The sequence below is a fragment of the Sapajus apella genome, unplaced genomic scaffold (assembly GCF_009761245.1).
Source record: "Sapajus apella isolate SASKATOON/1434 unplaced genomic scaffold, GSC_monkey_1.0 scaffold112, whole genome shotgun sequence".
NCBI classification, from domain to species: Eukaryota; Metazoa; Chordata; class Mammalia; order Primates; family Cebidae; genus Sapajus; species Sapajus apella.
Genome location: NW_022437052.1, coordinates 390,716 through 409,383, shown reverse-complemented (window position 1 = coordinate 409,383; position 18,668 = coordinate 390,716). Strand labels below are relative to the sequence as shown.

The following is an 18,668-nucleotide window of genomic DNA, read 5'->3' as shown; positions in this document are numbered from 1 at the left end:
TGATCCACCGGCCTCGGCCTCTCAAAGTGCTGGGATTACAGGCTTGAGCCACCGCGCCCGGCCATATCCACTTTTTGAATGAACCTCTGAGAACACCTGCCCTCTGAAGACTGGTGCCTCTTCTTTGATCTCATCAGTGTGGCTTTTAGCCATGGAGCAGTATCGTAGCCTCCTCTAGTCCAAAGCTGGCCAGTGCTCAGAAGAGGAAGCCTGGAACTCAGAACCTCTGTCCTTGTGTCAACATATTAGCTGCAGTCTATCTGCGAGCTTCATGGTCCCATTGATTCTTGTACAGAAATCAGCAAGCAGTGATCTTCAGTGAAACTGGGACCTCAATGATCAACTTTGGTCCTGTCAGAGTTTCTTTCCCTTACCCTCCTTATATTGTGAGCACCCAGTCACTATGATAAAATCACAAATGTGGAAAAGGAATATGTGGGCTCAGACCTGTGTCCATCCTTGCATGACCCTTGGTTCCTCATCTGTTCACGGGTTTAAAGGTCATCCTTTCTGCCCTGTCTACCTTATTGAGTATTCACAAGAGAAAATGAATGTAAGAGATTAGAAATTGTATAATACATTATAAGTTATTATTACCTCTCCCAAATTGTTAACATTTCATCCTTGCTATCTAGCAGCAGAATAGTGTAGGGTAGGAGTTTACAAACTACAGCCCACAGGCCAAACCCAACCCAATGCCAGATTTTCTAAATAAAGTTTTATTGAAACACAGCCACACTCATTTGTTTACATATTGCCTTTGGCTGCCTTCATGCTATAAAAGTAGCATTGAGTAGTTGCAGCAGAGACCATATGGCCCACAAAACCTAAGATATTTACTATTTGGCTTTTTACAGAAAAAGTTTGCCTACACCTGGCATAGAAGAGCAGAGTGATGACTCTGAAGTTGTAATGCCTGTGTTTGGATTCTGAATCTTCTACTCAATGGCTATATGATCTTTTGCAAGTTAATTAACCATGGATTTCTCTCTATGAAATAAAAATAAACATTGTATCCCTACCCTGTGCTATCAAATTAGCATTAAATGAGTAATTCAGGTAAGGCACTTAGCTTATATTTGGCACATAGTAAGTGCTCAGTGTTGACCCTTACTATTGTCCAAAGAATGAAAGCTCTGGTTTCTGTTAATGGACTTTCAGGGAATGGAGTAGCATGGTTTAGGGCACAGGCCGTGGAGTGGGACAGAACAGTATTTACATCGCAGCTCTGCCACTCACCACATGAATGACTCGGAGAAGATTAATTAATCTCCCTGAACTTCAGCTTCCTCATGCATGAAATAGGAAAAAGGAATTAGAGAGTTATTGTGAAGAGTAAGTGATAAAATACATGTGAAGTGCTGAGAATGGAATTTGAAGCATAGTAAACACTCAATAGGTGATATAACTACAATAATAAATAAGAAGAATGGCATTTTTTTAAGTACTGCTAGCTTCCAAGAACAAATAGGTAGTTGGAGGTGACTGCTGTGCCAACATCGTGTGAAGTAGGAAGTTTTACTTATCACTAGTAACAGTCTGGACACCAGGTTTCGCATATTCCAGGCGCATGTAAATTACACTTTAAAATGGAGTTGTTAGGCAGCTGTCTAGGCTTTTCTCTAGGCCAATAATCCCTCAAGACCAGGTACCTTTCTGTACTAACAATCCATGACTCTATGACTGTTCTTAGGTGAAGTGACAGGTCAAGGAGAACAGCATACATATGTTATGTTACCCTATGGACCATCCCTGAAAGATACTATTCTCATAGTAATACCTGAGTACACAGTGATGCTAAGTAGTTTGCCATACGGGGTGAAAATGTCCTCAATTTGAACCCATTCAACATCTTCAGGGTTGAGTTCTGTAATGGAATGTAAATCTTCTTGCCTGGGGAGAAATGGCTGAGGAGACTGGGTGTTGTGGGTGGAATACATTAGGGTTGGCAACGCTTGAGTGCTAGCCCAAGAGCACAGCTCTCCTTTTCTGTTGCCCTAAGCTAACAGGGGAGTGATCAAGTTCAGTGGACTGAAGTGCAGGGGAGTATTATGTACCTTCCAGACCTATGGATGCTAGATGGGCAGCCTAATTTTTAAAAACATGAAACAAGTAATAGTACCATGCATTTTTGCTTATTCCCTACCTAGCTCTGTATGGTATATTACTTATGATATGTAGCAGAAAATATGAAGATTGGAGAGCCTCTTCATTCAAGGGAGCTGGCATCTCAACTGCAGGTGAAAAGCCATAAATACACAAAAAGTTACTTGATGATATAAAAGAAAATAATCAATTCATTCAGGGCAAGATATGCCATGAAAAAAAGATGGGTCAACTTAGTATCCATATATTAATATAGGTAAATGACTTAAATTCATTCATTTATTGTTGTATTCACTCATGTACCAAAAATACCATATAGTCATTATGGGAATCCTTCAAGGGGCTGTGAAGAATAATATAAGCTTTATGAGGGCAAAGACATCATCTGTCTTATTCACCACTCTATTCCACAGTGTCTAGCCCCTAGGAGAAAGACAACAAGGACTGAATTAGACATAGATCCTTATTTAATACTCAGTGTTTAGATGTATGTAGTTCCTAACACATTTGTGGACATTTACGGAGCTCCTAACAAGATCTTGGGCTCTAATTTATGAAATGCTGCATCAGACATTTAGGAGACATCTGTTGGTTTGATATGCCCAGCATGCATCTCCTCTCTGTTCACAGCACCTTAATTTTCCTTTGGCTGCTAGCTTAGTAACATAAATAGTTTTCCTGCCTCCCTTGAACCAGGAGCAACCCATGCCTGAGCAAGGCTAATCTTGAATTGTATAAGCAGTTATTGCAAATGGCTGGAGCAACGGTGAGACTCTAAAGAGACTGTCCATGAAATGCTGACATCTAGATTTCTAGAGCTGCTGCAGTTTCTGTCTTACCTGAGGCACTTTTTTAGCTGGGGCTTCCTCATATCCTTCGGTAATCTGTTCCTACAAATTACAGAACCTAAACTAATAAAGCATGGGTGTTAGATAAAAATTGATAAGATGCACACACACATTTAAAAGGTGGATGGAGACTTTCAGCCTATAGGTAAGGTAGGGAGACATAAGAGTCTTCATGAAGGAGACAGCATTTGAGCTGAACTTTTAAGGAATGGAAAGGATCTGAAGAGGAAGAAGGCAGGAGGCAGGAGGGCCGTGCAGGCTAGAGCAGAAACATGAGTGTAGGCCCAGAGCCTTTGGCCGAGAAAAGACTGAGAAACAGCCACGTCTACACTGAAACTCAGTGAACTCACCGAGCATTCCATGTTTGTCATGCCATTACACTTGTCAGATGTTCCCTTTCCCATTTTCTAGGTTATCCCACTGAGTCACAACAACCTTCCCCTCCACTGTCCCCCATCAATGGACTTGAACTGTGGGATGCTAGAGAGGAAAGGCCTTGTGAGACCAGCTAGGACTTAAGCTAGAGCTCTGCAGGCCACCCATGCCACACATGAAGTACTGGATACCTCAGAGGAGTTCAATTTTACCCAAAGAACTACATGATCCTTTCTCCTCACCTTCATCTCTACTGCCTTCCCCCGCTTCCCTATACTGTGTCCACATGGGCCCTCTTTCTGTTGCTTGAGCTCTTCTGTCTTGTCCCTCAGCCTCATTCAGACCCTCTGTTCTGTTCCTTCTACCTAGGACTATTTCTTTAGCACTTAACCTGACCAGCTCCTTCTTAGCGTTCCTTTCTCAGCTCCAGTGCTGGTGACACAGAGAGGTCTCCATGACCAGCCTATGTAAAATAGTCCTGGCAGTCACTCTCACAACATCCCATTTTATTTTCTTTGTAACGTTTGCAACATCTGAAACGGCCTTGTTTATTCATATATCATCTCTCTCCCTTTCTGGAGCCTAAGCTCCAAGAGAGCAGAGACTTGTCTTTTTATCCAGTGATGTATACCCCCAGCACCAGCTTGCTGCCTAGCATACACTACACACTCAGTAAACCCCTGTTGGATGGGTGAATGATTAGATAGAAGAAAGATGGAGAGAAGAAACAGAAAATTTCCATCTGTAGGACTACACATCCCCAAGGAGTACCAAAGTTCTGTTATAGGTGCTTCACCAAAACATAAAACGTTTGAGAAACACTGATAGTTTAAACTCCATCGTCCAGATAGGAAAAATGCAGCCCAGAGAGGAGAAGGGGCTTGTTCACAGACATGCTTCTTTGTGCTTACTTCTCCACAATCACGTCAGGCACCTGAAGAATTTTACAGGGGAAGCTCCAGTTGATCAGCCTGTTTGCCCTTGCCCCTCCCCTTGGTTACATACGTCAGCCCACGGGGTAAGTCTAAATTCAGGACCAGTGATCCCAGCCTTGCTCTAATTCTTAGCCTCATATGCAGTACCGTATCTCATTGGCTTTCAGTGCCTGGTAATGAATACCCACGCTTAATCATAAATACACAAATCTGACTTGGGAGGATGGCTCTTCCGCATCTCCTTTTGCAGCCATCTTCCAACTTGGCTCCAGGGCTGGATGAAGAGAGTTCTTGGAAAGCTGAGATGAATCCAAACCAAGGTGAAAGGCTGCATTGACACAGATACAATGACGCAACTTCTCTAGCCCTGGCAAGGCCCTTGGCAACCTAGTCTCTACCCACTCCAACTCTGTGCCATACCCCAACCCAGTCAAACTGATGTTTCTGGAGTTTCTCTGTTGTCCCCTCCTCTCTCATCTCAGTTCTTTGGATAAAATGGTCCCTCTGCTTGAATACAGGAACAAGGTGCTTAACACTGTGTCTGGCCCCTGCTAAAGGTTCAGTTAACACTGGTTATAATAGCAGTTATGACCATTTATCCTATGGCTGATCCCTTTATTACTCTCTCAAATCACCCTTTATTTTCCTTAATGTAGAATGCACTGAACTCTTGCTTAAGCTCTGTGAAGGTAGAAAACATGTCTGTCTTGTGTTATTGTGGTACCCCAATTCTCTGGCATAATAAATGATAATGTTTTATCTAGTAAATGACAGAGATGCCCTGGACGTATCAGATCCTAAGTAAAGGTGATATTGTTTAGAGGGCTTCGGGATGCTTTATATCTATTATGGTAATTCTTTGCATGTCAGCATTATATCTAGGATACAAGAGAGTATAAAAAGGGATGGGCGGGCACTCTTGTTGTCCTCTGAGTGATGGAAATAAAGAACATCATTTGATGTCACAAGGTTAGAGTTAGATGATCAAGAATGTGATTCCACCAAGAAGGATAGAATTTTTCTGGGAGGGGAATGAGCACCTGAAAGTCCCCCCATTCACATATAACTTTTGATCTCCCTCCCCTAAAATGAAGCTGTCCTGTCATCTCACTATCCTCTATTTACAATTAGGCTGCCACATTCTCAGGGACTGGAGCCAGGAGCCAAGGAGAAGTGTCGGTGTGAGAGGCCTTAAATGAAATGACAATAAAAAAGGAGTTGCTAATGCCAGGCGTTCCCTCCCTGGGAGAGAGCTGTCAGGGCCAGTGCCCAGGGCTAGGAGATTTATTGATGCTAAGTGGATATTGCCCTAACCAGGAGTGATTATCAAAGAGGTTTGAGTGAGCTGAGGATGGAATTAGACAGCCCTCACTGTGCAGTGTGCGGGTTTTCCTGCCCTTATTGGTTCCTGCCCTCCTGCCTCCCCAAGAGGGAATTCCTGGCCTCGTTTTTTACTCACTCTGATTGTTGGACACGCTCTGCTACAGAGTTTCTTGGAGGCAGGGCCCTCAGAATCTGACACTCTGGCAGCGTTCTCTGAATGCTCTGTCTCTCTATCTCTGCCAGGCCTTTGCTGTTGCTGTTCCACCTACCTGGAACACTCCTTATGAACGTGTAACTGTACCAAAACCCCTCACCTGACTGATTCCTGCTTGTCTTTCAATGTCAAAGCTGGCGCTTCCTCTTGGAAGCTTTCTTTGAGGTCCCAAAAGCTGGGGTTATGTGTACCTGCCTGCTGAACTCATCCCTAACATAGCGTGTACACTGAACTGTTGTTGCGTACATAGTTGTCAGTCTCTCCCATTGTGAGAGTGACGGTCCCTAAGTGGTTGGGGATGGCCTGGTTTGCCATTGTATCTCCATTGCCTAACATAGTGTCTTCATGAGTGCCAGATGCTGGGTATTGAATGGTGGGTGTATGGACACATAGACAGAAGAATTGGCGTGTATGTGTACAGGCTCTTCCCAGGGATGAGAGAGGAATACATCAAACATACGACTCAATTGTACTTGCTTATATTTCAATAGACTCTAATGGAGTAATGCCTCTTTATCTGGCATCAGGGGTGGACAGTCTGCTGCGTGAGAGGATTTTCCAGAAACTGAAGCTGACCCATGAGCCAAGACTATGTCAAACATCTATGACATATCACAGACATTAAGGCCTCAAGCTCTGTAGTCAGACTGGTAGAGGTCATATCTCAGCTTGCCTTGTGCTGGTTCTGGACCTCAGTTCTCCAATTTGTAACCCACCTTAGGAAATGAAAGGCGTTAATGCAAGGAAATGTCCTTGGCACAGTGCCTGGCACTTGGCAGGAATTGAAGTATCAGCTCTTAATTATTACTATTAGAGAGAGTTACAGGCCAGTCACAGTGGCTCATGCCTGTAATCCCTGCACTTTGAGAGGCTGAGGTGAAAGGATTGCTTGAGGCTAGGAGTTCAAGACCAACCTGCACAACATAATGAGATCCCATCTCTACAGCTTGAAGCTACAGTGAGCCATGATGATACCACTGTACTCCAGCCAGGGTGACAGATCCAGAGCCTGTTTCTAAAAAAAAGAAGTAGTAGAGGAAGAAAGAAAGAGAACACTAATATTCCAGTGCTTTCTAAATGGAGAATACTGCATTTCATCCCAGCACCATGATGGAAGTCTGTGCATTGACCTAGTACACGCGGAGTTCTGATTGTGAAAAATGCCCCATCTCTTCCTTCCTACTTGTCATATCTGACAATATAGCCTCCATCTCTGGCTCCCTTTCTAATCTCCCTCCTCTCATCTACACTGTACTGGGTAACTGATTCACAAAGCAGGTTAAAAGTTGTGTCTTAACACTCAAGACTCCAAATCCATCTATTTAGAAGTGACAAAGGTAAATCTGTTCAGGAAAGAGATTTGGGCTGAGGCACAACTCCTACAAAGGAGTGATCTTTGCAAAGAGGCAAGAAAAGCAGGTTGCAGGCAGGAGGGGGACAGCTAGTGTAATCTCCCAGGATTTTGTTACAAAGGAATCTAAGAACTCAGAGGCTTAACTCCTTTCTGGGTTTGAAAAAGTGTTCTGGGAATTGCTAAAATTTGACTAAAGTGTTGCCGAATCAGTAAATATTTTCCAATCAATTAGACTAGACTCAAGAATGTCGGAGTCTGAAGGGGCGTTAAACGTTATAGAGATCAAACAATCATCTCACAGACGGGAAAGCTGAGACCCAGGGAAGTGGGATTTCTTAAAGTCACACAAGTACTCTGCAGTGATGAAACCAAAAAGAGAATCATCCAGATCTTCTGACATCTAGCCTAGTGCTTTATCTACAGAATCATGTTATCTCTTCTGATTGAATATTGGTTGTGACAGATTCAAAGTAGATACAGTGCCTCACAACTACAAATTATATTTACCAACATTTAACCAATGACTGCCTTCTCCCACAGGCCTTGGGCCTATAGGGTCTGTCTGTCTGTTTCTCTCTCTCTTTCTTTTTCTTCCTCTCTCTCTCTGCTGTTCCTTAGGTTTGGCTGAAGTGTGGAGATGGCCTGACAGTCAGGCACTGAGCAACTCTGGAAGCCAGAGTTCACTCAAGTAAATCCAGGCCAGCTACCTCCAAGACATGCTCTTTTAGGGAGTAGTGGGTAAATGCACCCTCTGAGCCTTAGAGGATAAAGCACTCTGTTTAAGGCAAGAGATGCTTGCAGAAGGGGAAAATAGGGAGATAATTTGAAGCAGAAAATGTCCTGGCCACCTGTGTGTCTAAGGATTTGCCATGTCTGCCGGTCCTGTATCTTCCACCCCCATCCCACCCTTTCCTACTTCACCTCTAAAGTCCTAGCAAAAAACACCATCCATGAGGGCCCCAGTGGCACAGCTAAATGTGTGAAACCAAGAAGATGACATAAGATTTATATCCCGCAGGATATTTTATTGCAGCAAGGGAAAAGAAGAGATCCTAGAAATTCTGTAGAGAGTGTATTGTAATATTTTAATGGGGTTTATGTGCTCCCCATATACACTTCACCTTGGAAGATGGATTGTGCATTTTGACAAATCTATATTTAACATTGAGAGAATAATATATCGTGTATGCTTCCTGGTAGAGAAATCATATTTATGGAAATCTTGATTCACTTATTACAATAGAAATTTAAAGACAGTGCCTATTGTGGACTGTGGATAGATAGAGTGTCCTCATTAGGGTGGAGGAGAGAATAGTGTGAGTGGTGGAGGATAAATGTCTTACCATAGAAGACAGGAACCCAGGCAGGGAAACAAGTGGTCCAGGGTGACCCAACAGTCATCTCTGTTTGGGTTCAGCTCTTCCTCAGCCCCTACTGCAAGTCATAAGCCTTCATCAAACACTCATCATTTATTTATTCATCAAATATGTATTAAGCATCTACCATATCCCAGATACCCTGCTGACTTTGGCACAAACAAGCATGCCCTAATTTTCAGGGAATTCACATTGATCCAAACAGCCACATATATATATACAAATAAACCAAGAAAATTATTTTAGATGAAATAATTAAAGTATGGGAAATAAGACAGAGTAATAAGATACAGACTGATGAGGAGTCACTATTTAGAAGAGGTGATGAAGCAATATCTGTTTGGGGAACAGATTTGGGCTTAGGCATAACTGCTGCAAAGGAGGGATGTTTGCAAAGAGGTAAGGAAAGAGCATTGCAGGCAGGAGGGGAACAGCTGGTGCAGGGTCTCCCAAGCAGAATGAGCTTAGAGACCAGAGGAGCAGAGCAAAAGCCAGTGTGGCTACAGCAAGCAGCAGGTAGAAGAGGGGGGTAAGGTAGGTGAGGTGAGAGGAGCAGGCTATTTACGCTCTGTGTCATGGTCAGATGTTGAGACTTTTCCTGTGTGCAATGGGAAAACTTTGAGCAGATTTGCACACGGAGGAAGAACAATGTGTTTTGTTTGTTTTGTCTTTGTTGTTTAAATAAGATCTCTCTGGCTTCTGGGTACAGAATCGATTTTGTCACTGAAACCAAATACCATAAAGCCCAAGGCCATGAGCACCACTTTCAGATATAAGAAGGGCTAGAGAGTGGGTCAAGAGCAAGAATTCTGTAAAACCAGAACCTCAGTAACTAGAGGTATGCAAGCAAATGTTAATGATCACCTGCCAGATTTCCTGCAGATGATATGCTGGTTTTCAGTGGGAGTAGGACAGATGAGTTATGCGGTTCAGCTGCAATCTTTAAGAGATTATGACCTTTAAAGTCCATTATCTCTAGGGAATAATGGAGAACTGAGAGTCACAGTAGACAATTAGGCACCATTGATTAATTGCATTCTTTATTGCAGCATGACCCAAAAGATTTTCAATAGCATGTCAAAAGTGTTCACCAAAAAGGGTTTGTAGGCAAACAGATTTGACAAAATCTGGGATAAAAATGGGTAGAATTCCTCACAATCTTTTATGCAGCTAATGTGAAGTATGAAACTCTCAAACAGGGATGAAGTATGTACCATTTCCCAAATGTATTTGACCAAAGAAGATTTTTATTTTTTAAGGATCATTTTGTGGGCTATTGTTTCATAAAGCCGCTTCGGCAATTTTCACATAGTGTAATTTGAGATCCCATACACAGTGGCAATATGTGCTTCTGGAAGCAGGTGATATGGTAAAAAGGGTAAAGAATCTAAGAACATTAACTTAGTTATCTTAAAAGAAAAAAAGTAATAATGCCTAAATCACAAGGTTGTGATGAGGAGTAAACAGCCTAATATATGTAAAAGGACCACAAAGCACTCTAAAATACTGTTCTCATGACAAGGATGACTGACCTTCCTCGCCATCCACCTTGGAAGGGCAATTTTTAGGCATTGAAGATGGCCTTGGGGTTGGCCTCAATGGGGCAAAGCTTATGAACTCATCCTGTATCATAGAGTAAAATGAAGTTTAGGAGCTGACTGACCTGGGGTTTGATCCCATGACCTTGGTCTTATTAGCATTGTATTTTAACTAACAGTATTTTCAACCATGAACCAGGATTGGCAACTGCATTGGGATCCTACAGAATGGATCCTGTGGGGATGTTCTCACAGCTAAGCTATTACTATGGTTGATACACTAGGGGGTCTGAAAATCAGCTAGCAAGATGTACAAGCTCAAAATGAACATCAGCAGAGAAATAAACACTGAGAATTAAGGGCTAGACTGGGAAAATCAACACTTGTTTTCTTAAACATGTATCAGTAGCAGTGGCTGGAAGATATCCCTCTTCCTGTAGCAACTTTTTATGCTTTGCCTTTAAGTGATTGACAATGTGAAGGAAAGATTACTAGATTAAGAGTCAAGATATCTACCCAAGTTATATGTTGTAGCTGTGCTACCTTGAACATGTTCATTAAATTTCTGAGCCTTGATTTCTCCCCTTTAAACAATGACCCAGCCATCTCTTTCTAACCTCAACAGGGTCATTGTAGAAATCAAGTAAGGTAGCAGATAAAAGTTCTTTATATATATGGCTACTGTAATTAAAAACCAGGACAACTTCTGGCTTGCAATAGATGCCTAAGAAAATTGGACTTACACAGATGAATGGTCAAACAGGTGACTGTGTGAGAGGGATGGTTAGATGGGCAGGATAGTCCGGGCGCGGTGGCTCAAGCCTGTAATCCCAGCACTTTGGGAGGCCGAGGCAGGTGGATCACGAGGTCAAGAGATCAAGACCATCCTGGTCAACATGGTGAAACCCTGTCTCTACTAAAAATACAAAAAATTAGCTGGGCATGGTGGCGCGTGCCTGTAGTCCCAGCTGCTCAGGAGGCTGAGGCAGGAGAATTGCCTGAACCCAGGAGACGGAGGTTGCGGTGAGCCGAGATCGCGCCATTGCACTCCAGCCTGGGCAACGAGAGCAAAACTCCGTCTCAAAAAAAAAAAAAAAAAAAAAGATGGGCAGGATAGATGGACAGTTGAATAGATTCATGTGTTGAAAGGATGAATGGATGGATTGGTTTGTTGGATGGTTATATGGATAGATGACACATGGGTAGATAGTTGATGGGTTGGATGGATGAACTAGTGGATGGATTCATTTTGGAGTCATCTGACCACTTTTTTGCCTCGTCTTCTATTTATTAATCCTTCTCTTATCTTCTTCTAGTCTGTTCCCAGTTCTCCAAAGGAGTCTATGCCATCTTTGGGTTTTATGAACGTAGGACTGTCAACATGCTGACCTCCTTCTGTGGGGCCCTCCACGTCTGCTTCATTACGCCAAGCTTTCCCGTTGATACATCCAATCAGTTTGTCCTTCAGTTGCGCCCTGAACTGCAGGATGCCCTCATCAGCATCATCGACCATTACAAGTGGCAGAAGTTTGTCTACATTTATGATGCCGACCGGGGTAAGCCAAGGGTTAGAGGAAGGAGACTGTTGAGGGATGGAGAGAAAATTACCAGTAGAAAGGAGAATGATGCCTCACTGCCTCCCTGAAAAATGTGGGAAAATGATCCAACATGCTTTATTTCTGAGAAATCTGACTGATTTCTCAGAAGCTAACCTCTAATTCAGTTTGGAAACACATTCTGAGAATAATCCTCTTAATGTACCATGTTGCTCTACAGTTCGCCAAGCTTTCATGGCTCCTGAGTCCAAACTCAATGCCAAGGGACCTCAGACTTTGGAGTCAGACAAATCTGAATCTGAATCCTACGTTCTCTCCTCTCCAGCTGTTTGACTTTGGACAAACTCTCTCTGTCTCAATTTCAGCATTTATGTAATGGGGATAAAATTCTCTATGCCTCCATTTTCTCATGTCTATAATGAAGATAAAAATAATCTCTACCTCATAAAGGTGTTGTGAAACTGAATGAGATGACTACAAAGTGTTCAGTGCCTGAAACATAGTAAAAACTCAAAATTTTTTCTCTGCATTTGATGTTATCATCATCATTATCATCATTTTCATCCATCTCTGGCCTTTTTAGTTCTTCCTCCTTTGAATTTAACACCACATTTTCCAATTTTTTTCTATACTTTTTCTTCTCTATGTCTTTACTCATGCTATTCCAGTTTTCTGGAGTGCACTTTCCTTCTCCAGTCTACATCTGTAAATCCTTCTCCTCTCTTGCAGGCTACTCAAGTACCATTTTCCCTATTCCCCAGTTTCTCTGGATGGGAGAACTCTCTTCTTTTTTCCAGCCCCTGTGATGTTTGTCTTGTACCATCCTACCTTCCCATTATACACTAAATAGTCCTCTAATAATTTAGTCGCTATTGGTGTAAACAAATAAATGTGTCATACAAGGCCTGAAAGGTGAGACAGAGGAGTACAGTACTAATGTGGTTGCCTGCAGGGAGTCTTAGAAGACTTTTGAGTTGGAGAGCAACTTGTGAAAGTGATTTTTCAGGCAGTTAGGCAGGCGTTTTTCAGATGGGAAGGAGCTAACAGAAGAAAAAACTAGGAACACCTTATTTTCTTTGATTTTCCCCTCGCTGTCCCCACTTTGATGACTTCCCCTCTCACACTGCAGCTGTTACAGAGGTCACCTGGAGGTCTATTTCAGGACAGCTTTACAGCATAACGAAGCTGAAGGCCTGGAAGTGATAAAGCCAGAAAAGCATAGCTTTGCTTGTGGGAGATTATCTCTGGGGTCAGCAGAGGCACCCAAACTTTCAAAAGAGCTCCACCTAATTCAGAATTCAGAGCTCAGAGCTCTGCCATTTGACAGCTGTGTGACCTTGGACTCATGACTAAATCTCTCTGAGCCTCAATTTCCACACTGTAAAATAGGGATAGTAATAGAATCGACCCTGATAGATTAAGTGAATTAAAACAGGTAGAATAGTGGCAGACACACAGTAAATTTTCAGTAAATGTTTGGCTCAAACATACCAAACAACTTGTATTGAAAAGAAAACAAAATAGGAAGGCATAGCAGAATCAATCTACAGATGATTCTTCAGGCCAGGTACCATACTGGTCACTGTAGAAGAGGTTAGCAGTGTTACTGAAAGTCACAAATGACATACATACAAAAGACTAATGCATGCAATATCAAAATAACATCTGTGGATAATTAATAATTATTGACACACAAATAATTAATAATAATTGACAATGACACACCAAGATGTTCATGCTGCGATCACTGAAACCTGCAAATATGTCTATGTTATATGGCAAAGGGAAATTAAGGCTACAGATGGAATTAAGGTTGCTAAACTACTGATATTTAATAGGGAGATTATACTGGATTATGTTGGGGGAACACAATGTAATTATAAGGCTCCTAAAATTGAAAGTCAGAGTCAGAAGAGTCAGTATCAGAGTGATGCAATGTGAGAAAGACTCGACCACCACTGCTGGCTTTGAAGATGGAAGGAGCCATATGCCAAGAAATGCAGGTAGCCTCTAGAAGTCAGAAAGGCAAGAAAGTAGATTCTACCCTAGAACCTTCAGACACCAACACAGCCCTGCTGACACCTTGATTTTAGACTGGGATACCTATCTCAAGCATCTTACCTCAAAATGTATAAGATAGTACATTTGTGTTGCTTTAAACCACTAAGTGTGTGGTAACTTTTTACAGTAGCAATAGGAAACTAATACACCATCTAATTCTCCAAGAAGAAACAAAGCAGCATTGAGTTATTTCACTATAAAGCAGAGAGAATAGTTTAATTCAGGACACATATGATTATTTATTTATTTATTTATTTATTTATTTTTGAGATGAAGTTTCACTCTTGTCACCCAGGCTGGAGTGCAATGGCACGATCTGGGCTCACTGAAAACTCTGCCTCCCAGGTTCAACTGATTCTCCTGCCTCAGCTGCCCAAGTAGCTGGGATTACAGGCCCCCATCACCATGCCCAAATAATTTTTTTTTTTAGTAGAAACAGGGTTTCACCATGTTGGCCAGGCTGGTCTAGAACTCCTGACCTCAGGTGATCCACCCACCTCGTCCTACAAAAGTTCTGGGATTACAAGCATGAGCCACCGTGTCCAGCCCCCCAGGACACATTTTAAACACCTATGGTATGAGAGACAAAGGCTTAGATATTAATTATATTGAACATTCACAAATTTGATCAGCAGTTATTAGGTGATCATTTAGATGCTAGGTTGGCCCATTAAATAAGCAGTTACTGATTGCCCAATAAAACTAACAGCTAATATTTATAAAAACCCTTGCAGGTATCAGACTCTGCCATGTATCAAACATTCTCACTTAATTTTCATAATGACACTGTGAGGTGGACATTATTTATACCATCACTTTACCTTTGAAGAAACTAAAGTTTGAAAAGGCTAATAAGCCTGTGCAGGTTCATTTAGCCATATGTTGGATTTGAGCCCCAGATTATGTTTTTTAATCACTAGTTCTACCATCTACTCTGTTCAGAAACACAGTGCTTGACCTCACAGCATTCATACTTTTACAGCCAGAGAAAACTAGAGCTGAATTTGGCAGAAGAGTGGTTTTGGGAGTAGCCAGGGGAGGTGGGTGCCTGATGGGAGTGGGTGGTGCCTGCAGATCCTGATTGTCATTTCTCTGTCCTACTCATCCAAACTTCAGGCTTATCCGTCCTGCAGAAAGTCCTGGACACAGCTGCCGAGAAGAACTGGCAGGTGACAGCAGTCAACATTTTGACAACCACAGAGGAGGGATACCGGATGCTCTTTCAGGACCTGGAGAAGAAAAAGGAGCGGCTGGTGGTGGTGGACTGTGAATCAGAACGCCTCAATGCTATCTTGGGCCAGGTAGTGAAGGCAGCAAGGGCTCAGGGTGGGTGGGGGAGATGATTCAGGAATAGTCAGACATTTTTCCCTTGGGTGTTTTAGAGTTACAAAGAGGTTCGTGACTAGGTGAGACTAGATGACTTCTATCTCATTTTCTATAATTCACAAAATTTAATTCTGAAATAGTACAAATGATGGGATCCTTGACATAGGACTTCAAATGGTTCTCAGCCCTGTTAACTTCAATGTATGTCTTTATTGTAAAAAATTAAAATTAAAATTAAAAAAAAGGCCAGGCACAGTGGCTCAGGCCTGTAATCTCAGCACTTTGGGAGGCTGAGGCAAGCAGATTACCTGAGGTCAGGAGTTCAAGACCAGCCAGCCAACATGATGAAACCCTGTCTCTGCTACAAAAAAAAATAATAATAATACAAAACTTCGCCAGGCATGATGGCATGCACCTGTAATCCCAGCTACTCAGGAGGCTGAAGCAGTGGGGCAGGAGAATCCCTCGAACTTGAGAGGGGGAGATTGCAGTGAGCCAAGATTGTGTCACTGCATTCCAGCCCAGGCAACAGTGCAAGACTCACTCTCAAAAAAATAATAATTAATAATAATAATCAATTACATTGCATTTTCGAGTTTATGAAGGGTTACCATATTAGGAACACAGTTTGTAGAACCAGATTCCTGGGTTCAGCTCTGGACTCTGTCAGTCATGATCCAGGGTTTGGCATCTCATTCCTTTCGCCCACTCACCTGTTTTAAGAAGCTAAGGAAGCGGCAGCCACATTTCTTTCTATTGTTTCCTTGAACATGCCCTTCACTTTGAGAAATCAATTGATTGGTACATTCTTCTATAAACCTCAATGGTCTTTAGCCAGAGGTCTCTAAACTGTGGCTCCCCTGGTCTCAGAACGAAAGCAAGTGCCCACCACAGAATTAGCAGGATTTTTTGGAGATTCCTTGTCTTTTTAAACTACATTTATGTATTCAGATGAGCTAGCAAGGTAGCAGATTTTGCAATCACTTTTGAACAAGCCATACAATAAAAGTGATAGTTTTAAGTAGTGGACAGCATCACAAAGTTTGTTAATGGCCTTCAAGACCCCTAGGGCGCTCACAGAGAATTTCTGCACTAGGACAGCTATCACTCAGAGGCCTCGGCAATGGAACAGGGAGAGAGTTTGAATGTTACGGATTCTTCAAGGCACTAACTGTTCTACTCTGTAAAGTATGGATTTGGCTTTCCCTCTTGGAAAGTGAAACTCAGCAAAAATTATTTCCATTGAGATGGTAGTTCTCTAGGCTGGAGTCAGGGATTTGAATTCTGGTTTTCAATTCAGGCAGGTTAAGATAATAGTTACAAGCAGAGTTGAAACCAGACTGGCTAGGGTTCAAATCTTGTTCTAGTATTTACTGGCTTTGTGATTTTGACCACGTTTTTAATCTTTCTACATCTCAAGTTCTTGATCTGTAAAATGGGCATGATCATAGTAATAATAGCTACCTTTAGAGGGCTCTTGTGAGAATTAAACGAATCAATACATGTGAAGCACTGAGAACAGAGCCTGCTCCACAGTATGTGATACATGCAAGCATTTGCCTATTTTTGCTATTTCTAGTGCCTACTAGGGCCGGCTTCTTGAGTCACTTCCTTCCTTGGGCATAAGTGAATCCATCTGTAAAACATGAATGAAGGCCTCTGTTCTATAAAACTGATAAAAAGACACGATAACATAGTTGATAGAAAAAGCGCCAAATGATAACGACCTATTAATAGACGGATGACCTGTTGTATATTGTTCTGTGGTACAGGCAATAGCCATTGGTACTATTTTTTGAGTGTATATGGTATGCCATCGAATGCCAAGCCCTTTCCATGCATAATGCTATTTTATTCTCACATCAACTCTATAAAACAGCTTTTGTCAATTCCCCTATTTTATAGATGAAGAAAAGAGAGATTATACTTGCCCAAGAACACACAGCTGGCATATGATAAAAGCAGGAAGTCAAACCTATATTGGCCTGGCCACAAAGCCCAACCTCTTAGAAACACAACTTTTTTACTTCTGCTATCATCTATAACTAACTTCTCTGTCAAAGGGTAAACTTGCATTTTGTAAAGTGACCCATTTGTATGGGTATTTTAGATTGCAGCATATTAACATTTTAAAAAATAGTTTCATTCATCTATTTTGAAAAGTAAGACCAAAGAGTTGAAAGGATTTTACAGATCACTTGATTCATTGCTTATGCTCACATTTTATAGACAGAATGACTGATGGTCAAATTGACTAAGTGATTTGCCTTAGGCTCAGACAACTAAATTACTGACAGTGATGAGCCTACAACTTACATCTCTGACTTACATTCTCACACTTGGCATCATCCTGGACTATCTAATACTCAGTATCTGGGAATGTACTTGAGATACAGTTTCATTCAGTAACTGTATTCAGTCTAACACAAAATTTTCCACTTGATCTGAGAAAAAAAAACAGTCACTCAAAATTACAAATAGGGAATTAATTGCCTGTGTCTGCCTCCAGTCCCCAAGTAAAATCTCAGCTCCACGATGCCAGGGATTTTTTGTTTCATTTTCTTCCCTGCTGTGTCCACAACGCCTTGGACAGTGCTTGGCCCCAAATCAAGTATTCAATACATTCTTTTTAGTGAATTAAAAGAATAAGGAACCGGTGAAGGCTCTAAGAAAGTTCTTACCTTGCACTTAGTAAAATAAATCTGGATTTCTATAGGTAGCCATTGGCTGGACAAGAGCCTTTAAGATGGAGGAAAAGGCATGTCAGGAGGCCCAGTGGGAATATGAGGGCTGGGTTTCATACTGTGGTTTTACAGGGTAAGTGATGAATGCTGAGTGTCTACTGGAGAGGATGGCAGGAAGATAAACACACAATCAAGGAGATCCTTGGAAACCATTCTAAAGAGTTTAGGATTTATTCAGTAAACAATGGGGAGTCAGTGAAGGTTTGTGATGCCAAAGCATTTAATACAGTCATTAAGTACAAAGTGAGTTAGAAGTGAGAGTAGGCCAGAACCTGTTGAGGCCATCCATCACATCCCCCTGTGTTACTGTCTTCATGGTGCTTGTCCCTGCTGAAGTCTTGTTCATTTATATATTGACCATCTGGCACCCTACTAAAATGTCAACTCAACTCAATGAGGGCATGAAGACCTTGCCTCACTTGCTCAATGCTATTTCCCCAGCACATAGCAAAGTACTTGGCATATAGTTCATGTTCAATAAATATTTGTTGAATGTATTAATTAATCATAGAAGGTTTTACAGAGGAGTTGGTATTGGAGCTCAGCCATTAAGGATACGAACAATCAGAGAGAATGGGAGAAGCCATTCAGACACAAATATCATGAATAAAGGCCGTGTACTGGGAATGAGCTTTGAAGTAACGGGGCTCAATGAGATGATGGACCCACTGTGAAACTGCATCTTATAATACCTTTCTCAGTTTGTTACCCTGTATATATTTATCTGTTCACCCATTTATTATGGATCTCCTCCCAGTAAAGCATAACCTCCAAGAGAGCAAGCACTATGCTTCTTTCACCTTTCCACTGTGTTGCCAACAGTGCTTCAGCCATAGCAAACATTTAATATATATTTGTGAAAGGCAGGTATTAAAGGAGGGAAGGCCAATGTATACGTTGGGGAACAGACAG

The 18,668-nt window shown here is 41.8% G+C and overlaps 1 protein-coding gene across 3 annotated transcripts in view; it reads left to right on the top strand.

Annotated features, from left to right (window-relative positions):
• Window positions 1-18,668, top strand: part of GRIA1 (glutamate ionotropic receptor AMPA type subunit 1) — a 323,009-nt gene that overhangs the window by 149,041 nt on the left and 155,300 nt on the right. For all 3 annotated transcript variants that reach the window (XM_032259814.1, XM_032259816.1, XM_032259815.1), the window contains exons 3-4: window positions 11,386-11,625; window positions 14,803-14,987. In XM_032259814.1, the coding sequence (XP_032115705.1) occupies window positions 11,386-11,625; window positions 14,803-14,987 (425 nt within the window). The remainder of the gene's footprint in view (window positions 1-11,385; window positions 11,626-14,802; window positions 14,988-18,668) is intronic.